This window comes from Amphiprion ocellaris, chromosome 9 (genome assembly GCF_022539595.1).
Source record: "Amphiprion ocellaris isolate individual 3 ecotype Okinawa chromosome 9, ASM2253959v1, whole genome shotgun sequence".
Lineage (NCBI taxonomy): Eukaryota > Metazoa > Chordata > Actinopteri > Pomacentridae > Amphiprion > Amphiprion ocellaris.
The window spans coordinates 12,055,374-12,074,785 of NC_072774.1; the positions used below are offsets into that span (position 1 = coordinate 12,055,374).

The 19,412-nt window shown below is 36.8% G+C and overlaps 1 protein-coding gene across 2 annotated transcripts in view; it reads right to left on the bottom strand.

The window, feature by feature from the left end:
• The window catches only part of scn1ba (sodium channel, voltage-gated, type I, beta a), a 32,574-nt gene that overhangs the window by 7,187 nt on the left and 5,975 nt on the right, over positions 1 to 19,412 (bottom strand). For both annotated transcript variants that reach the window (XM_023294484.3, XM_023294485.3), the window contains exons 2-3: positions 6,545 to 6,711; positions 1,950 to 2,187 (exon numbers count right to left, since the gene is read on the bottom strand). In XM_023294484.3, coding sequence (XP_023150252.2) covers positions 1,950 to 2,187; positions 6,545 to 6,711 — 405 coding nt within the window. The remainder of the gene's footprint in view (positions 1 to 1,949; positions 2,188 to 6,544; positions 6,712 to 19,412) is intronic.

The following is a 19,412-nucleotide window of genomic DNA, read 5'->3' on the forward strand; positions in this document are numbered from 1 at the left end:
AGAGCTGCCTCCTAAGGTTTGTGGGACAATTGTGGAACTGTCTAAGACCTACAGTCTTGGGATTTGTTGGACATTTGTGGACATTTCCTGGTCCCAGACTCTTGAAGTTTGTAGAGCATTTACACAAATAGTTTTGAAGTTCAGAATATTTGTGGAACATTTCCTAGACTTACATTCTAGAAGTTCTTGAGATGTTTGCTGAGTGTTTTGCAAATCTTGACGTAAAATACCCCCAAATCTCAAACTGACGAGTAGAAGTACTTTATAAATAAGACTACTGCGCTTGACTGTACCATATAGATTATACACACTGCAATATTCTTACTGAGAGTTTTGGGTATTTATGATCTGTGAAAGGAAACTGAATAAAGAAACAATGCTGTTTGTATCTCACATGTGGTGGGACATACTCCAAAAACTAACACATATTGTAGCTAAAAAAGTTTCCATTATGAGATTAAGCCTAAATGTACAAGCTAAAAGTGAAACACGAATCCTGCATTTTTCTTGCTAGCTAACAAAATAGCAGCTTTTTTTTTCAGATTTCTTACAAATCCAAAGTGCAGAACTTCTGCCTCCACCTTCTGGTGACAAGTGAAATTATACTAACACGGTTGATCTTTTTCAGACTGTAATTCTTCCTCTGCAGTTACTTTTTTATTATTAGCATCCGGCAGTTTTCTTGTCTCTTTCTATTTCATGAAGTAAGCGAATACTTTAAATAAAAATGGCTTCATCAAAATCATCTGATTTTGTATGTCTCATTTAAGATGTTTGTCAAAAATAGATCATCAAAACTCAGTTTAAAACAAAAAATTCTGAGCAGTGAGGAGACAAGTTTGGAAACAAATTACAGATTTAAAAATGTAAAGTATTTAGAACATGTGGAGGAGCCATTTTTTCAAGGTACTGTATGGAGAAAATGTACAAGATTTGTGTTTTACAGGATTTAATGACTTTATTTTTTTGTATATATAATATATATTCAAAGAGACAACAGATTTTTCATAATTTCTGTCATTCTGAGTCATGCTGAGGACAGAGAGGACATTCCTTAGTTCTCTCAAGAGTCTCAGCCTTCTGTCATTTCCAGTTCTCAGTAGACACCTACTGACCGAATGCTCATTACTGGTAAATATAAAGTGTTGTGGTTTGTGAGTGCTTTGGGGAAATCAGACTGATTGCCTGAACAACATTAACTAGAAGACTGCATATGAACTGTGCAAGCTCTTGCCCCTGTGCAAGAATCTGCAGTAATCTGTGTTCTTGCATAAACCAGCAGCAGGACTTTCACCCAGTAACAGAGTTTACGTCCTTGGATGGACGAGAAACCATCAGTCTCAGAATTAAGTTTAGTTTTCTGTCATAGTTTCCGTTTTGACAAGCGTTCACAGGCACAAAAACAACGTGGTTAGGATTAGGAAACATACATGTCAGAAGCTTGGTTGAGGTTAGTCGCCAAAATTAGCTGGGAAAAGTTTTTAAGCGTCTCTTCCATTTTCTGACAAGTTCCATCCCATGAAACATTGATTGATTGGCTAGCAAGGAGCAACAGTGAAGTAGTAGTCTACACTTCAAAGATACGTTGATTGGTAATGTATTTGTAATATGCTATGGACAAACGTAATCCGACAAAAAATACGTTTCCTCAAGGAACATGACTTCATGGAATAATGTTTACATGATGGTATTTTCAGGGAGTGTTGCAGGAGCACTGGGAGCAGTGTGTCACTACCCCCGCAGACTGCTTCAACAATGATGATGGCCCACTTTAAATCAGATATGTTCTTTGACTGAAACTGTTTATGAAAGCTGGTGTTTCTTTATTTATTATTTTATTTATACTTCAGATATTTCCATTATGTCGACATAAAACAATAAAAACAGGCCTGGAAATATAATTCGGTAATTTAGTTGTACTGAACTCCTCCCCGCCCCTGTGTTCTTACTTCGTGGCACTACGTTCATTTTGATGGTCTTGTTGGTGTTGGTTTCGAACTCGTAGTTGGTGTACATAAGGACCCGGCTGAACGTGCAGCGGTAGGTTCCCGTGTCGTTGTAAGTCACGTTGAGGATGAAGATGGAGCCGTCCTGCAGGTCCTTGGTGTTCTTGCTGCCATTCCAGAACAGACGCTCGTCGAAACGAGGGTCAATGATGTTCCCTGTTACGTCTTCATAGCTGTATAACTGGAACAGGAAGGGGAGCAAGAAATGGAAAATGTAAACATTCAGTGAAGTTATCAGGAAACATTAAAAAGCTGTTTGCTAATCATCATATACAGTTAGCTTTGACCTCGTCCATATCAACACTATATAATGATGAGCTCCACATCGAATGCGTCTTTCCATGTGTTTATGGATCAGATTAATGAACTCTGGTTCGTATTCGGGTTTATTTATAGATAAACAAAACTTTAACTGTCCAGGTGAAATGTCAAAGTCCCTTTTTCATAAAAGCATGAAACGTAAACTCACACAAACAGTTTGGATCCCTGATTATTTTCAGAAATGTAACCATCAAACATGACAATGCAGAAAAGGCGACGTCTGCCCACCTAGCTGGAATTTTTTTGTTCCTGAAGTGTTCTAAGAAAGTTCTACAAAGTTACACTAATGTTTTCAGCGTGAAGTCTTTTTTAGTTCCCAGAATGTTCTACTTAAATGTAGGATTACTAAAGATGTTCTAAAAATGTTTGGTGAGAACGTTGAAAGGTCGTAGAAGAACTTTCTATAAAGTCTAAATGTCCTACCTTTAATATGCCACATTACAGAAATGTTCCAAAGCTTCTGTACGTAAAACATTCTGCCATCTGAGGCCTCAGTAACAACGTTTTTCATTTGTTATCATGGAACATTGTGAGAATGTTTTATAGAAGCTTAAAGAATGTTTTATGATACTTATTTTGAATTATCGTCTGACAAGATAAAAAAGTGAGCTAAGGTACAGAGAACGTTATCAGATTACCTTAATCTAACAAACACGCTCTGAACGTTCAAATGTTCTGTTGATTTTAATCTCACAGGAACATTATTTAAAATGCTAAATATCCCTAAAATATTTCTTGAACATTTGATTGAAAACATTCCCTAAAACATTATTAGATCTTGCAGGTAATGTTAACCAGTGCTGGTGGGACGTCTGCTGCATGTTGTGTAGCTTTAAAGGCTTGACGCTTCCTTTCATTAACCCAGACTGTTAAGAGTAGAACAAAAATCAATATGACCTTCTTAGCATAAAAAGACTGGATGAAAAACAACATTTCACAGACAGGTGTGGTTGCTGTGTTGCTGTTGTTCAACCTGCTTTTTACTGTGCACTTTAAGAAGGCTTGTTTGCATTTTCAAGCCCTGCGGCAGCTTTCCATGCAGCCACAACGTGACGCTTCAAGACTCGGCTGTGGAATCACCACAAACTTGGCACATGTCACGTGGAATAAACTCAAAGCTGCTGGTTTTTCTTGGACTGCAGCAGGAGTGAAACAAACAGATCACTCAGCCTTGTTGTGAATATTCGTACCCCAAATGTCTTCCTTGCATTTTCCGGTCAAAACACACCACCGCTGCAGCTGTTTTCTGTATCGACCGAGCCGCTGCTAAGGCCTCACTTCTGCACTTCCTGCTGAATTAGCGGATATAGACTCTAACGGGCAGCGCAGGGCTAATGGGGGCTCTCTTGCTGTAGGTATAATACTTTAATGGCCTCTTTGCTTTGCCTGTTGAAGGCTCCACTGGTGAGCAAAAACACCATCTTCCAGTCGACACCAAGAGTGGATGAAAGACTTGTCATGAAAAATGCAAGACTGTGTTCCTCCTTCATGGTAAATGCATTGCGGATGTTTCCCAGAAGAGGACAAGAGGCTGCCGTGAAGAATGGGTTTGGGATTTTGTGTTGGTTTTATCCGTAGATTTATTTGGACGCGCGATCACTAATTACATCAGGGAGAAAAATAGCAGCATTTAAAGTAACAGGCATTGATTTACTGATGTTTATTTTTTAATTAGCTCCATCCCTCACAGAACCTCAGAGTTACATGACTTCCATTTTGTGCGCCCATAGATATGCTGTGATGTGTCCTGCAGCAGGACTCTATTATCCTTTTGAGTGTTGAAGAGAATTAATGACGTTGTAATTCCTTGTGTGGAGAATGAGGGTTGTTGTGGTGTAAATATTGCTCCCAGTTTGAGCCAAATCTTGCTGAGTTTCATTACTTGCTGCCCCAAGTGAAGAAATTTAAGTATCTTGAGGATATTATTCACAATAATGGGAAAATGTGGATGAATTGGTGAATGCAAAGCTCTTGATTTACTAGTCCATACACGTTCCTACTCTCACCTGTGGTCATAACCTCTGGGTAGAAACTGAAAGATGGATCTCAGCAAGCAGCAGCTGAAATGAGCTTTGTCCCAGCTGTGGCTGGGCTCAGCCTAAAGCCTGATTAGACTTCATTCTGGACGCGCATATGGACAGCTGCCTACACCCACAGATGCGTAGCTGATGTTATTTACCTGTTGTTATTTTACTACTTTTCTAGTCTGCAAGAGTAAGGTGGGAATCTTGGACATTTAGAAGGAGCTTGGAGTAGAGTCGCTGCTGCTTTGCGTCAAAAGGATCCAGCTGAGGTTGACGGGTATCTGATTAAGATGCCTCCTCGTTGGAGCCTTCCTTTGGAGGCTCTCAGAGCAACTGGGGGAGACCCTGAGGTAGACCATGAACTTGCTAAAGGGATAAATATCTTACCTGTCCTGGGAACACCTCCAGATCCCCCAGGAAGAACTTTAAAATGGAAACCTTGAAATTTAAATTAATTCTTCCTGAAGGTCAGGTCTACATGTATTCTAGCATGCACACTACTGGCCTATGGCTGGGAGGAGACTCATGGGTAGAACCTGAACTTGCTGAAGGGAATAAATATCTCATCTGGCCTGGGGATGCCTCAGAATCCCTCAGGAACAACTTGAAAATGTTGCTGGAAAGAGGGACATCTGGAATGACCTGATTAAACCTTGATTAGGCTCCCTGGAGGACTCTGTTTCCTACATGTGCAGTAGTTCTTGTTTACATATTCTGAGCATGCGCACTATTGGCCTTGTGGTGCACAGAGGACCTGTGTAGGATATATTTTTGATGTCAACGCCACAAGGGCAGTAACTTGCTCGTGTAGAACACCTAGATACGACCTACTTCCTTGGGGGCTCTCGCCTACTGGGAATGTAGATGTATAATATCAACAACTATGCATATGTGGGTGTTTGCAAGGGAGTAGGAGTAAGGCTAAACACCTCCTTTGTGTCTAAAGGATCCAGCTGAGGGGGTTCAACATCTTATTAGGATGCCTGGGAGGAGATTCTGGGGTAGACCCTGAACTTGCTGAATGAATTACATATGTCATCTGGCCTGGGACCTTCAGGAGGAACTGGAAATGTTGGGAAGTGGGACAGCTGGAATACTGTTGTTCAGCACATCGAACAGCTGCAAACACCCACAGGTTCATTTTTTGTTGTTACTAAGCCCAATTCATGCTTTCCACTGGCCACAAGGATTCATATATTTATCCACCCAAGTCTGTGAGGCTCCGCAATAAAACACCAAAGTGACATTTTATCGCTTCAGTTTCTGCACACAATAAACAAACCAAATATAATGTGTTAATTAGTGAGCTTTAAAGGTACAAGTGTGTAGATTTGAAAGCGCAAGGTGGCTGCTTCACCAGCTAGCATGGAACGTTCTCACATCGACTAACAGTACCCAGGAGCTCTAGTAATTTTTTTAAAGCAAATGTTTCAATCAAATGTTCAAGGAATGTTTTAATTAATTTTCTTTTCCAATGATGTTACTATTAGCTTAATGTAATTGTCTAATTTCAACATTCAGAGGATGTTGCCAGGAACACAAGTTATGTTCTATGATAACAAAGGCGTAACATTCAGAAACTGAAAATTGAGGCCTCTGATGGTTTTTTTTACAAAACATTGTTGAGGGAACACCGTATAGAATGTCCTACGAAACGTGTCCCCACGGAAAGATGTTCGACATGCAACATTCAGAAAACGTTAAGACGTTTGTTATTGAGACCTGAGATGACAGAGTGGTCTTTGTAAGAGGTTCCTATAATGTGATATTCTAACAAAAGTGGAACATTATGCCTGTAAATTTCTGAGGACATTTTGGGGATGTTGTTGATTAACCACATTATAGTTATATGATAACAGAGAAAGAACGTTCTAAGTGAAACATTCAGTTTTGCCAACGGTAGGCTAAAACAGTGTTATCACCAAACATTTTTAGAACATCTTTAGTTATCCTGCATTTAGAAAAGACATTCTGGGAACTAAAAGGAAATGTTCCACTGAAAATAACAGCAGAACTTTGCAGAACTTTGTTGAAACAAAAGTTTCTGTGCTGAGCTAAGCTAGCTGTATCCTCATTCCCCCTTCATATTTACTGTACAGATATGAGTGGAATCGATCTACTCTCAGTCCGAATAACTGCTTCTTTACAGAGTGCAACATTTTCAACACTTTCTTGTATAATTTGACTTCTTACGTGTGAAAATTCGGTCTCATCTGAAGCCATGAAGTACCAGTTGACGGAGGCCGTTGCGGGAACTTCGCCTCTCATCTTACAGGAGATGCAGCCCAGCTTGAAGCCTTCGTTGGCCACGGCCTCTGTGTCCGAGTCCACCTCCACACAGGCTCCACGGCACAAAGTCGCTACAGAGCCGAGAGGACGAAGAACACTCGGTTAGAACCTCCTCATCGCTTCATTGCTGTTTGTGTGCAGATCACAGGGTCAGAGGTCAGAGCCGTGGGAGGCTATCAGTCTCTGCTTCATGAACCCGTGACTCCTGAGAAGGTTGGCCAGAGCTCTGGTGTTTTCTCAGTACTTGCAGGCAAACTGTCTAAACAGTACTTCAGAAAACAACGTTAGCTGCTGTAACTTTTGTATCTTTGCATGCTTGCTCCCAATGCTCATTGCATGCGTGTCTTTTTTAAAATTTGTCTTATTTGTATCGGGCATAGCTTTTGTCTTGCATTTTTTTTATTTCCACTCATCACTTTAAATCACAGATTATTGTGAGTTTTGATGAAATTTGGTTTCGCAGTAATTTAAATTTTAGGTGTTTTTCAACGTGTGAAACTGAGAGGAAATAAAGAGCTTGCAGTGAGCGATACTGTTATCTTGCATTCTGTCGACTGCTAACTGAGCTAAATTCATATATAGAAGCGTGAGTCTATATATGCCATCATCATGACACATGTCATCGGCCAGGAGTTACACACCTGTAACTCCAAATGTTTCTGTCTCACACTGCACCTTGCAGTTTCCACTGAGGCCTCAGCATCATCGCTCTCAACCAATGATCTTGTGCTATTTTCAACTTTGACTTCTGGGGAAGCTTTTGTTTTGAATTGTAAGATGGAGGGAGGGGAATGAAGGAGAGGACAGGAAACACACAACGCTGATCAGATGAACGCTGAGAAATCACTTTAAAGTTTGCGTTGTCCATGACCTCAAATATATACATAAGTACAATACATCAGCAGAAAACAAGCACTGCCCTGTTTGCTAAGCGTAAATAGATGGAATATAAAAGGAAATGAATAGAAATGCACACCACACTGCAGAGAAACATGGGAGGGGAGGAATGAAGGAGGAGGGAAGAAAGAGAAAGTTAGCACAGGCTTCAGTAATAACAGCCATTTGTACAGAAGCATGAGGGGAAGCAGGAAAGCTAATGCCGCTGATGTACTGCAGGGAGAGAAACAAGGGAAAAGGGGGAGAAGAGAAGGTTAAGAACATAACATAAAGCTTCACAAATATAACTGAACTGTCGCTATCATATCTCATCGTGAGAGACGGACCTAAACCACCGAGTTCCACCCGAGAACAGCTGAACCTGAACAGAAACCCAGATTCAGGGTTTCAGTCGGAGAATCAACCAAAAAACATCAAATTTTTGAGAACAATTTCTGCTCAACCGTCTTTGATTTGCCTGAATTTTTAATTAAAATAGTAAAATATGGACATTTATAAATATATTTTTGAAATTTTAGCTTGATTTATCAAATTCTTTCCCAGAAAACATGCATATTTTAGAATTCCCATCGCACATTGAAACTTGACGCTGTTGTGAATAATATATCTGGAGCTAATAAAGATAAAAACCTGAAATTTTCACTGTTATTTCTCAACGTGTCATTGATTCAGAATCTGCAGTACTGGACAAGTATATCAAAACAAACTCTGATTATGGGTGAATTTAGACAAAGAGCTGCATGTCACAATAATACACAATATATAAAACGTGGTCACAAAAATTAAAAGACAATTATTTTAGTTTGATAACTGACTGAGCAGCTTTGACAAGTTTTATCACAAAAACAAAGACATGGTTTAATGGTCTAATTGGATATTAGATTCTGAATCAATGACATGTGAGAAATACCAGAGAAAATGTTATTGGAACTAGTCGTGTGCTTTTGGTTTTGCTGTCAAAGTTGTTTCATGTTTAGAGTTTTGTTTGCTGAAATAATTTAAAACTGGAGCTTTTATTTACAGAATATGTGTCTTAAATCAGTTTTACATTAATGTGAGCGACCACAGAGAGTAAAAATGCATTTATTGCAGCAGAACGACATGTAAGGGTTGCTTTGCTTTATTAGTTGCTATCTGTAATTTAACAGGGAAAATCTGCATAACAGAAAATAATTTTTAAAAATGACAAAAAACTTTGAAAAATGTAAATTTTTTGCAGTGTATGTAAAATTGACACCTTTTATTTGCTATAACTTGTTCTGACTATCTGTTCCTCCTCCAGTTGCAGAGTCTTTAAAATTTCATGAAATGTCTCAGAAATTGTCCAAAAAGATTCCAAACTTCTCCAAAATGACAAAAACCTTCCCAGGAAGATGCAAGCCTCGTCCTAAAACATTAAAAACGTCTCCAGTATCACCCAAAATGTATCTAAATCACAAAAAAAATCCCCAAAATGCCCTTGAAATGTGTTGGAAATGATTCAAAACTTGTCAAAAATATCATGAAACTTCTACAAAATAACTTAAATCTTATCCTAAACTATTTAAAACTTGTCCAAAATGGCTCAAAACCAAAGAAAAGGAATCATGTCTGGTAAAATTGAGATCTTTTAGTTGGTTTTGACCAATTGATTTGGTTGCAATTTTTAACAGAATTCACGTGTTTTTCATCTCTTAAAATTTCATGTCTATCTCCTGTACTTCTGAAACGTCTCAGAAATTGTTCAAAAAGATTCCAAACTTTTCCAAAATGACAAAAACCTTCCCAGGATGACTCAAGCACCATCCTAAAACATCAAAAACTTCTCCAAAATCACCCAAAATGTGTCGAAAATGACTTTAAAAATCCCCAAAATGCCTTTAAAACATGTCGGAAATTATTCAAAACTTGTCGAAAATATCTTGAAACTTCTACAAAATAACTTAAATCTTATCCTTTAAATTTAAAACTCGTCCAAAATGGCTCAAAACCAGAGGAAATGAATCGTGTCTGGTAGAAATGTAGAAAAAAAAGAGATCCTTTATTTGATATAACTGGTTTTGACCAATGGATTTAGTTGCAGTTTTTAACAGAGTTCACGTGTTTTTCATCTCTTAAAATGTAATGTGTCTATCTGCTGTACTTACGAAGTTATGAGGCTCAGAATTGATGGAAAAACTATTAAAAAGTGTAAAATATAACCCCACCTCTATGTACTTCAAGGCCCTGTTAAAAAAGAATAATACTAGTTAAAGAAGGAATGAAAAAGCGCAGACTTGTGTTGCTTTGTGTTTGACGTTTTGGTATAAACTAGTTTAAAACTCAGTGTTTCAAGTTTGTTTGGAAGCAGTTTTACACGAATGTTGTGGTCAAACTTTTGACTTGTTCTCCATACTCAGATCTCGACAGCTTCTTTGTTGAGAAAATGTAGTAAAGTCGTTGTGAATCAGAATTTCTGAGACCCACTGGCTGATGTGGCGGAGCTGGGTGGACTCCAGGCTCTTTGTTCTGGGGTTTTCTGGGTGGTTGGTTCAAACAGACCTGAGGCAAACGCTCATTCACAGAACAACTGTTCATGTTTCCATCTCTGCTGCATCGTTTCATGTTTTCCAGATCGGTCCAGGCTCTGATTAGTGCTCTGCTCTGGTAAAAACGTGACTGTTGATGGAAGTCTGTCATCATTTAGCAGCTCTGTGAAGTCTCTACAAACCAACGTTTAAGGTTTGTTTGGGGTTTTTTTTGTAAATTTGCACCAGCTGAATTCAGGTCAAACACTGATATGCAGCGAAATTTTGACTCAAGTCTGTGAGAGAGTTTATGATATCAGATTCTACAGAGACAGAAGGAGACGGGAAGGAAAAGAGTCCATTCATGAAAAACCAATCAGAGCTTCAAACCCCTCAGAATCAGCTGATTATTTATCTACACTAACTTTAATATATTTAATGAAGCCATGCAAAGTTTTACCTTCATTCTATGATCAACTTCCAGGTTACAGACCTTTGAAGTACAAACAAGGGGACCCAATTTCACACTTTTTAAATTACTTTTTTCATAATTTCTCAGCTTCATAACTTCAACACAGGAAACAGACACGTGGCATTTTCTGGGCTGTAAAAGCCATTTTAGTTCTGGTAAAAAAAAAAAAAAAAAAACTGCAATCAAATCAGGTTTACATTCACTCCAGGTGTCACAATCTAAACGCTAAATCTGCTTTTTGGTTAATTTTTTCAATAATCAACTTTGAGCCTCAGTATTATTGGGTATATCATATTTTCAGTGGTAAAACTGCAGCAGTTTAATGTCTCTTATAGAAAGTCATAGAAACAAGCAGTGGTACTTTGGATGTGTTTTCTGATAATTCACCAGAGGAAACTTTAAAAAGTGCATTATTGGTAAAATTTCAAGGTTCATATCAGCAGGTGGTTGGTCAGAACAATTAATAACAGATAAAATAATTTTACCTACATTTGATAGCAGGATCATCTTCAAGACCTGATTCCTAACATAGAATTTCACAAAATGTAAGTTTTGAGATTCAATTTACTGAAACAATTTAAACTCACCAACTGACGAAACAAGAACTGAACACTGTCAGAGGAGAATCTAAAAGACTGAATGCAGAAAAGTGATTTAAATAATGAGATTTATCCAAATGGAACCAAATGAGCCAAAAATAGATTCAGTGTTTAGACTGCAACACCTGGAGTGGATGTAAAACTGATTTAGTTGCAGCTTTTAGCAGAACTTAAATGTGTTTTTTACTCATCTCAGGTACTTATAAAGTTATGAGGCTCAAAAAAGGTGGAAACAGAATTTAAAAAGTGTGAAATTTGAACCCCCCTCTGTAATCAAGGGCCTGTAAACATTCATAGTGTGAAGATAAAACTTTACATGGCTTAATTAAATATATTAAAGTTGCTGTAAAAAGAAAAAAGAATCAGCAGATTCTGAGGAGGAACGTATTTAATTGAATGACACCAGACAGACAGAGGAGCGACACATCATGCAGCAAAAGGTTTGAGGTGAAGAAAAACACCTGGAATAGACAGACATACAGACAGAGAAACACGTTAAAACAGCAGCCAAACGCCACAAGATACGAGATGAAAATTCAGAAACAGCGGCGGAAACGACACAACAGCAGGAGGCGGTAATCCTGAGGAGCTGAGGCAGCGAAAAGACCGAGACAAACATGCGAGCAGACACAAAGGGAAGCAACATCCAAAGTGCAGACTAAACAGAGTCACAGAGTGCCTCAGCAGTGATTCAACAGCAACACACACACACACACACACACACACACACACACACACACACACACACACACACACACACACACACACAGCAGCAAAATGCAAATCCATTGCGTAATCTGCAGACTGAGGTTCAGGATTATGCAACGGATATTCCAGAAATTGCAGATTAGGAGTTTATTTCCCTGACAGGGGGTTTGGCTGGTTAATCCCTCGTATCGGTGGCCGTTCACCCCCGAGGCCCACAAAGCAACAAAACCTGACTGAGCTGCACAAAATCGACCCGCTGAGGGGAGACGCAGGAGCTAAAGAAAGTACAAACAGGGTTATTTACTCAGCTGGCAACACTGGAAATAAACACCAACTGGAAAAAACACAAACTGTAAATAAAAACACGGTAAAATTCCAGCTCCTGAGGCACCAAAACTACTGTACGATAGTAGAAAATTACAATTCCATTAAAACAAAAGGAATTTCTCGATAATTAAAAAAACATTTTCTAACATTAATCTAACAGTAATATGTTTGGATATGTAATTGCCAATAAATATGGTTGACTATGTGATGATACAAATAATAAAAGTGCATTATTAGCTCATTTTTCAATATAAATTCTATGTAAAAAATCTTGTAAAAATACAAAAGATACTGTTGTAAAAGTGCTGCAAGAATTTATTGTTAATTTTAGATCTGATTAAGTGTAATATGAGTTTTTACATGTAACTTTACTTAAAAATCTAATATTTCTTACATATTTATTGTTTTAAAAAGCATAAAATGAATGTATTTTCCTTTGAAAAGATATAAATAAAAATCTCTAAACATTTATAACAATAATAATAACAATAATAAATTGTATATTTTGAGTTTTCATACACTGTATTAATATGGTTTCTGTGACTTTACTAGATACTGAATCAGTAAAATTCAAGTATTTGTCATTTTTCAATTGATAATATACACATTTTTTCTTTCAAATAATGGCAACTATCTGTAAATAATAGTATTTTTGCTGATTTTAACTACCTAAATAAGTGTAATTGTCCTGTAAGACATTGTGTAAAAGTGAATTACTATTCATAAAAATGCTTTTTTTTTTAATGTGGACATTATTTACAATTATGAGCTGTTATTTTTATACAGTTAACATGAATTCAGATTTTTTTCCTGTACTTTTATTATTTAATTTAACAAAAACCTTTAAAGTAACAGTAAATTATTCCAAAAAATTCAGTTTACAGTGTATGCAATGTTACAGAAAATCTTTAAAATACATTCATATATCTTATTTTTCATGTTATTCACTCTGTTTTTGTATTTTTACTGATATTTTCACAAATTTCAAATATTTCAGAAAAAAATCTGTAAAATACAAAGGTAAAATTGTGTAAATGTGCAGTTACTTTTTACACTGCATAAGAGGGAGAAAAGAAAATAGTATAAACATGGCAAAAAAAAAAACAGCTTGGGGATTAAAACGTCAGCTTCCACAGCTGCATTACCACGGACAGCACATGTACGGTGGATGTAAATAATCTGGAGAAATGCCAAACATCTGTGACCTTCCCCTCGACACTGAACGACCAAAACAAGTTTGAGCTGGAACAAGTCGACCATTGAAGCTCTGAGAGCGTCTCTTTCATTTCGCTCCACAAAGCCGTCACATTGTCCTGCGATGGAACACCAGAAGAACATGACTTTTCCTGTCCGATGCCTCAAGAACACAGCGCTGTTCTGTGGAGTCCCAAAACAACACGTCCACCATTTTCCTTACACTGAGTTAAAAACAAAATCACACAGAAATAGACTTTTTTTTGACTCCACTGTCAAGAAAAACCTGCAATGTTCTGTAATTAAACCCACCTTTCAAACATTTCCTGGTGCATTCACTCCCAAAATGAAAAGAAACATTGGATTTTTGAATTTCCAACAGTCCTTGAACTAACCATCTGTGACATCAGGAAAATGACCAAATCTAGATTTATGATACTTCATCAAAATCATGTCATGTCTCATTCATAAAGTAGCTAAATTTTATGGTCAAATGTGATAAAATCACAAATTAGAATTTGTAAAAATACAGATTTACATTTTTTTAAACTTTACAAAATATTATCTGAAATTTAACACAACAGAGAAAATCGGCTAAATACCAGGAAACTGATTTTAAAAATTACAGTTAATGTTAACTGTTAAAAAAGTAAATGTTTTACAGTGTAAATAATTATATATATATATATATGGTTTTGTTTTTTGCAATTTTTTTATATTTGGGTATAACATTTTTTTTATTTTATTTTATTGCTCTTTCTTTCTATATTTGGGTCTTACAGAGTTAAAATGTTAAACACAAGCAAAAATCTCAGTTGCAAAAATTAACTCTCGAAACCACAAAACCTGCTGGTGGATTTAAAAAGTACATTATCTTCACCAAAAACACCAAAATTACACAATTTATTAGCTAGAAACTGGGAAAAAGAAACATGAGATACTCAAGTTTCGGACGGTCCTTGAACTGATCATCTGTCACATGCGATTCCATCAGGAAAAAATAACCAAATCTGAACTTGAAATTGTGATATTTCAGCAATATCCCTTTATTCTGCATGTCTTATTCATAAAATTGTGTATTTCACAGTCAAATGTTGTGAAAGAATTAATGAAAGTAGTAAAAATACAGATTTTTGATGTGGACGTTATGTACCGTTTTGGCAAATTTCTATATGATTACCGTGTAAATGAAGAGTTTTTCTGTGATTTTAGAAGTTATCAAGTGTATAAAATAGCAGTAAAGTGTAAAAACTACACTTTAAACAGTTAAAAGCATTAATTTTTCTCAGTGTTCATAACTTTAAATAAAACCCTTAAATGTATATTTCTTATTTAAAATGTTAATGTGGCTGGTTTCAGTGAAATTTGGGGTGAATTTAGGCCATGAAACAAGGAATAAATCTTGTTTGTTGCAGATTTTGGTTTCTTTCGCAACACTGACACGAATACAGAACACTGTAGCACAAGTCTCCCATTATTCCCTGTAGCTGCTCTTCTGATGCAGATTGAGATCTCTGACCGCTGAATAGCTTCATGTCGATCTCACTTCATTCTTTCTGCACTCAGGACTGTTCTGTGACATTTTGCTCTTTACAAAACAGATCCGACTCGCTTGTGAACAACGAAACACAAGGCGTGCATTCATCCTTTTGTCAGGAAATCCTCTCCTCAGAGACCCACTGTGCTTTTCTTTTCCCGCAAAAGCACAAGTGTAACCACTAAAATGTGTAACTGCTCTGGGACTGTGAGCGTTTGTGCACACAGATGCTCTAATCAAACCTCTTTGTGTTGCTCACATCTGTTTGTTTCCTGCTTCAACGGGAAAATGTGCTGTAAAAATGCTTTTTATTTACCGCAAACTGCAGCTCAAATTCTCAGCAGAAAGTTAAAACTGAAAAATTATGAGACTGAAACAAGTGATTGTGAAATATTTTCTAATATGGAGCTTTAAGATGTGTTTTTGTTAGTTTGTTGTTGTTGTTATGTAATCATACATCTGCAGAAATAACATATTAAGCCGCACCAGCTTTGAACTTAACAGTAGAGGAGAATGATCAACTTTCTGAAAATACAGAAGCTTCTGACAATATACCGTAAAATAAAGTGTCTTTTTGTCTATTTTACAGATTTTCCCCATTAATTAGTAAATTCACAGATCCACATAATAATTTACATCTTAACTGTAAATAATCAGGCTAAAACTGTACATAACGTCCACATCAAAAATAGTAATTTGCTCTTTTCAACATGAAAATAAACTATTTTACAGCTTTTTAAGCAGCAAAAAAAAAAAAATCATAAGTTTATATATATTTGGTGTTTATGCTAGAAAAATGGTGTGTCTTATGGTTGTAAAAATGGTAAATGATTTCCTAGCTGGTCTTTTAATTGTAATTTTTTTCCTGTTTTGTGAGTTAAAGATGCAATAACATTCAGTAGAATCACAGCAAAAAGGCTTAATTAACAAGTTAATCATTAAAAACAGGACCAAACTACATCATTTCCTGTATTTTTACAAATAGTAATTACTTTTCTTGCAGTGTTTGACTGCGAAATTACAGCTTTTTTTGCAGTAAATTAACACAAATTAAATCAGCTAAAATATTCTTATTTGTACATATGTTTGCTGTTATATGAAAGAAAAAATGATGTATGTAAAGAACTGAAAAATGAAAATTTTATTTTCCCTTTTCCCCCATTTTTGTTAAATTACACGTAATATCTCGTAAAATAGACAAAAGAACTGATTACCCATTGACCATAAAAAGTAACAAACCTGAAATTGTATATAATGTGAACATTAAAAAGTTTGTGTTTTTACAAATAATAATTTGTTGTTTTACAATGTGTGACCAGAAAATCACACTTTTATTGTAAATCAGCTAAAACATCTTTAGTTTACAGACACTTGCTGTTATTTTCATTGTTTTATCAGTTACAACATTCCATACCATTTCCAGTTGTATTTTTTTTTCACTTTTCGGCTTTTTTTTTTTTTTTTTTTTTTTTTTTACAGTGCAGATTTCTTGATGGAAATGTTGCATTGGATTGCACTAAATTTCACAGGTACTGGTAATAAAGTGGCTGCTGAGTGCAGGTATCATAAAGAGACAGAAAACCTTTCAGCCAAGGAGGCGTCACTCAGACTACAGGCTGTTCACGTTGGCAAACAGAGAGCATTGTGGGGGTTTACATTGGAACGGGCACCAAGACAAAGACTACTGTGGAGGTTAATGACAAGTGGAGAGCATCCATTGGGCAGGTTTTAAAATGGCTTTAGACTTGGTAAAGGACTGGTTTATATTAATATAATCAATATAATAACCAATTACAAAAACAACCAAAGTTATGTACGGATACCGAATCGCCTGACCTAAATATGTAGCAAAGCTGATGGGACTCAGAAACACCCCCACAATTTAATCAATTGTTCCTTGTATTATTTCTGATGGATAAATCCCGATAAGTCTGCAGCGGTGGATTTGTAGTAGGATCGCAATCATGTGATCATCAGCAGGCAGCTGATGTAGTGTTCACTTGTTGTCATAGGTACAGTGATGTCGTGCCGCTATATCTCGCAAAGATACAGAAATGTTTAACAAATCCGTGGATCCAGTCTATAAGTTGCATCACTGCCAAAATGTAATGAGCTGGTTCTTGTGTCATTTGTGACCTTCTCTAAAAAATTTCATCCAAATCCGTTATTCCATTTTTGAGTCATGCTGCTCACAGACAGACAAACACGATCATCACATAACTCCACCGCGGTCCTTGGCAGAGTAATAAGGCAAAGGATGAAGAACATGCATGTCAGAAAACTAAGTGCGGATTAGCTGTCCCTGCTTGTTCCACCAAGTGAAGCCTCTTACTGTTAAATACTCTAGAGACCAGAGGTGGTAACAATGGGTAGTTCATGTGGGCAGGCAGAGAGCATTGTGGGGGTTTAGCTAGTAAAGTGGCACCATGACAGAGACTTCTGTTCAGGTTAATGGTTTCTGGTCAGAGCTCATACGTGCAAGTTGAAAGCATCTACTGGGCTGAGTTTAGGCTTGATTTAGGACTGGTTCTGCATTTGGTTTTAGAGTGGTTTCAGAGCATCTTCTGGGCACATTTTAAACTGGCTTTAAATGTGGTTTAGGACTGATTTTCAACTTCGTTGAAACCATTGAAAATATATTAATCTGTAATGCAAAGGACAAAAGACATGAATGTCAGAAAATGTATTGTAGATTTGCTGTAGTACCAGGTTGTTCCACCAGGAGGCATCTTTTATTGTTTAACTCTTTAGTGATCAGAGGAGGCGGTCACTATGGGCAGTTTGTGTTGACAAGTAGAGTGCATTGTGGGGGGTTGGCTAGTAAAGGGCACCATGACAAAGACCTCTGTGACACTTAATGACCTCTAGACAGAAGTAAAGCGGGATCGGCTCTGATAATACTTCTAGAAAACAATGACACATGGGAATTATGAAGCTCCTATCATTTATCTGTGGCTTCAAATAGTAGCTCAGCAAAAGAAAAATGTTGTGTGCGCTCAATTTGTAATATAGATTTATCAGTTGTTAATGGAAAATGTTGGATTGGGCTTTGGTTCATGCTGATAAGTTAAAAAATGCCTCAATCGGGACATGGATCAGGAAATCCCTTATTGATGGATAGTGTGATTGATTACTAGTTAAGAAGTTGTTTTTAATTTGCACCTACTTTAGACTGAACCAAAACAGTGAACTCAGGTGCCTCAATGATCCTAAAATGGTGTGCGGGACTATAGGGAGGTCAGCATGGAATAATTACTCCTCGTTGTTGTTGTTAAATCACAAATCATTTTCTCTCCATGATTTGCCCAGGTGACAGGTCGTGTGGAGAAAATGATTCGTCCTTGCGCTGATTCATGACCTGCCGTCGTCCAACACAGTTTCTACAAGCTCCGTGAAAGAAGCTGCTGCTGATGAAGCATCGCGGCGCTGACAGCTGCTCTTCTTATCAGACATCAGCCTCCTCTGCTTCTTTCTGTCTACCCCTCATTCATTCATTCATTCATTCCTGAGTGATTGTTACAGCTGCCCCTTTAGTTTCTCTTCTAATCCTCGGCAGCGTTATTCTGTACGTCCGATTCGAGCTGCACAGCTGTGTGTTGATAACTGTTTAACCCTCTGAGCCCAAAAACAGCAGCACGCTTGAAAGGCAAATTGCCAAAATGACACTATTTATCAGCCAGAAACTGAAAAATTGAAAGAATTGTCAAGATTTTAACATTTCCGTGCTTCATCTCTATGCAAAAATAACCAGATGTGAGCTTAGAGTCAAATATTTCATCAAAATTACTTGATTCTACATGTCTCATTTTAAAATTTCCCAAAAATCACCCATTAGACCTAAACAATTACCATAAAAATTTAAAAAATTTGCACAGCTCTGCTCAACTACGAAGACCTCAGTGACACAGCTGTGACCAACAGTCACGAGACAAAAATTCAGTAACTTTCCAGCTGAACTGCAGGCAGTGTTTACAGTAATCAGAGAGGAGATAAGAGCGGAACTGCTACTGAAAAAGGATTGTCTGATGAAAAGCAGACATTAAGACAAATTCAAGATGCAATTATAAAATATAGTATGGAGAGTCACTGTTCTGACTCTCTTTGATTTCATTTTCCCCTTAGAATTTGAAAAAACAACCCAAACTAAGACTAATATTGATCATTTATCACTTCATGTGTATTTTTTTCAGTCAGAAATTGATTAGATTTTAAATTGACATATTATTTGTAATTAATTGCAAAATAAAAAGAAGCATCTGTAAAATAACTAATTTTCTTTGAGAAATCAAGAAAAACTTTCATTTTTACAGTGCAGGAGACACATATGGAAACAAATTATAAATGTAAAGAGTAAAATATCTGTTTTCTCACATTACTGGATCTGCTTATCTGTGAGTAAACTTTCTAAAACCTTAATTTTTCAGGATGTCAAAGTGCATTCAGCTGGAAAAAGAGGTGACTGATGAAAAGCTGAAAATAATTATTCTAGTTTTCTTGGCAGATTGGACATTTTCTGAACTGAAAAAGCCACAAAAACAGCCAGAAACTATTT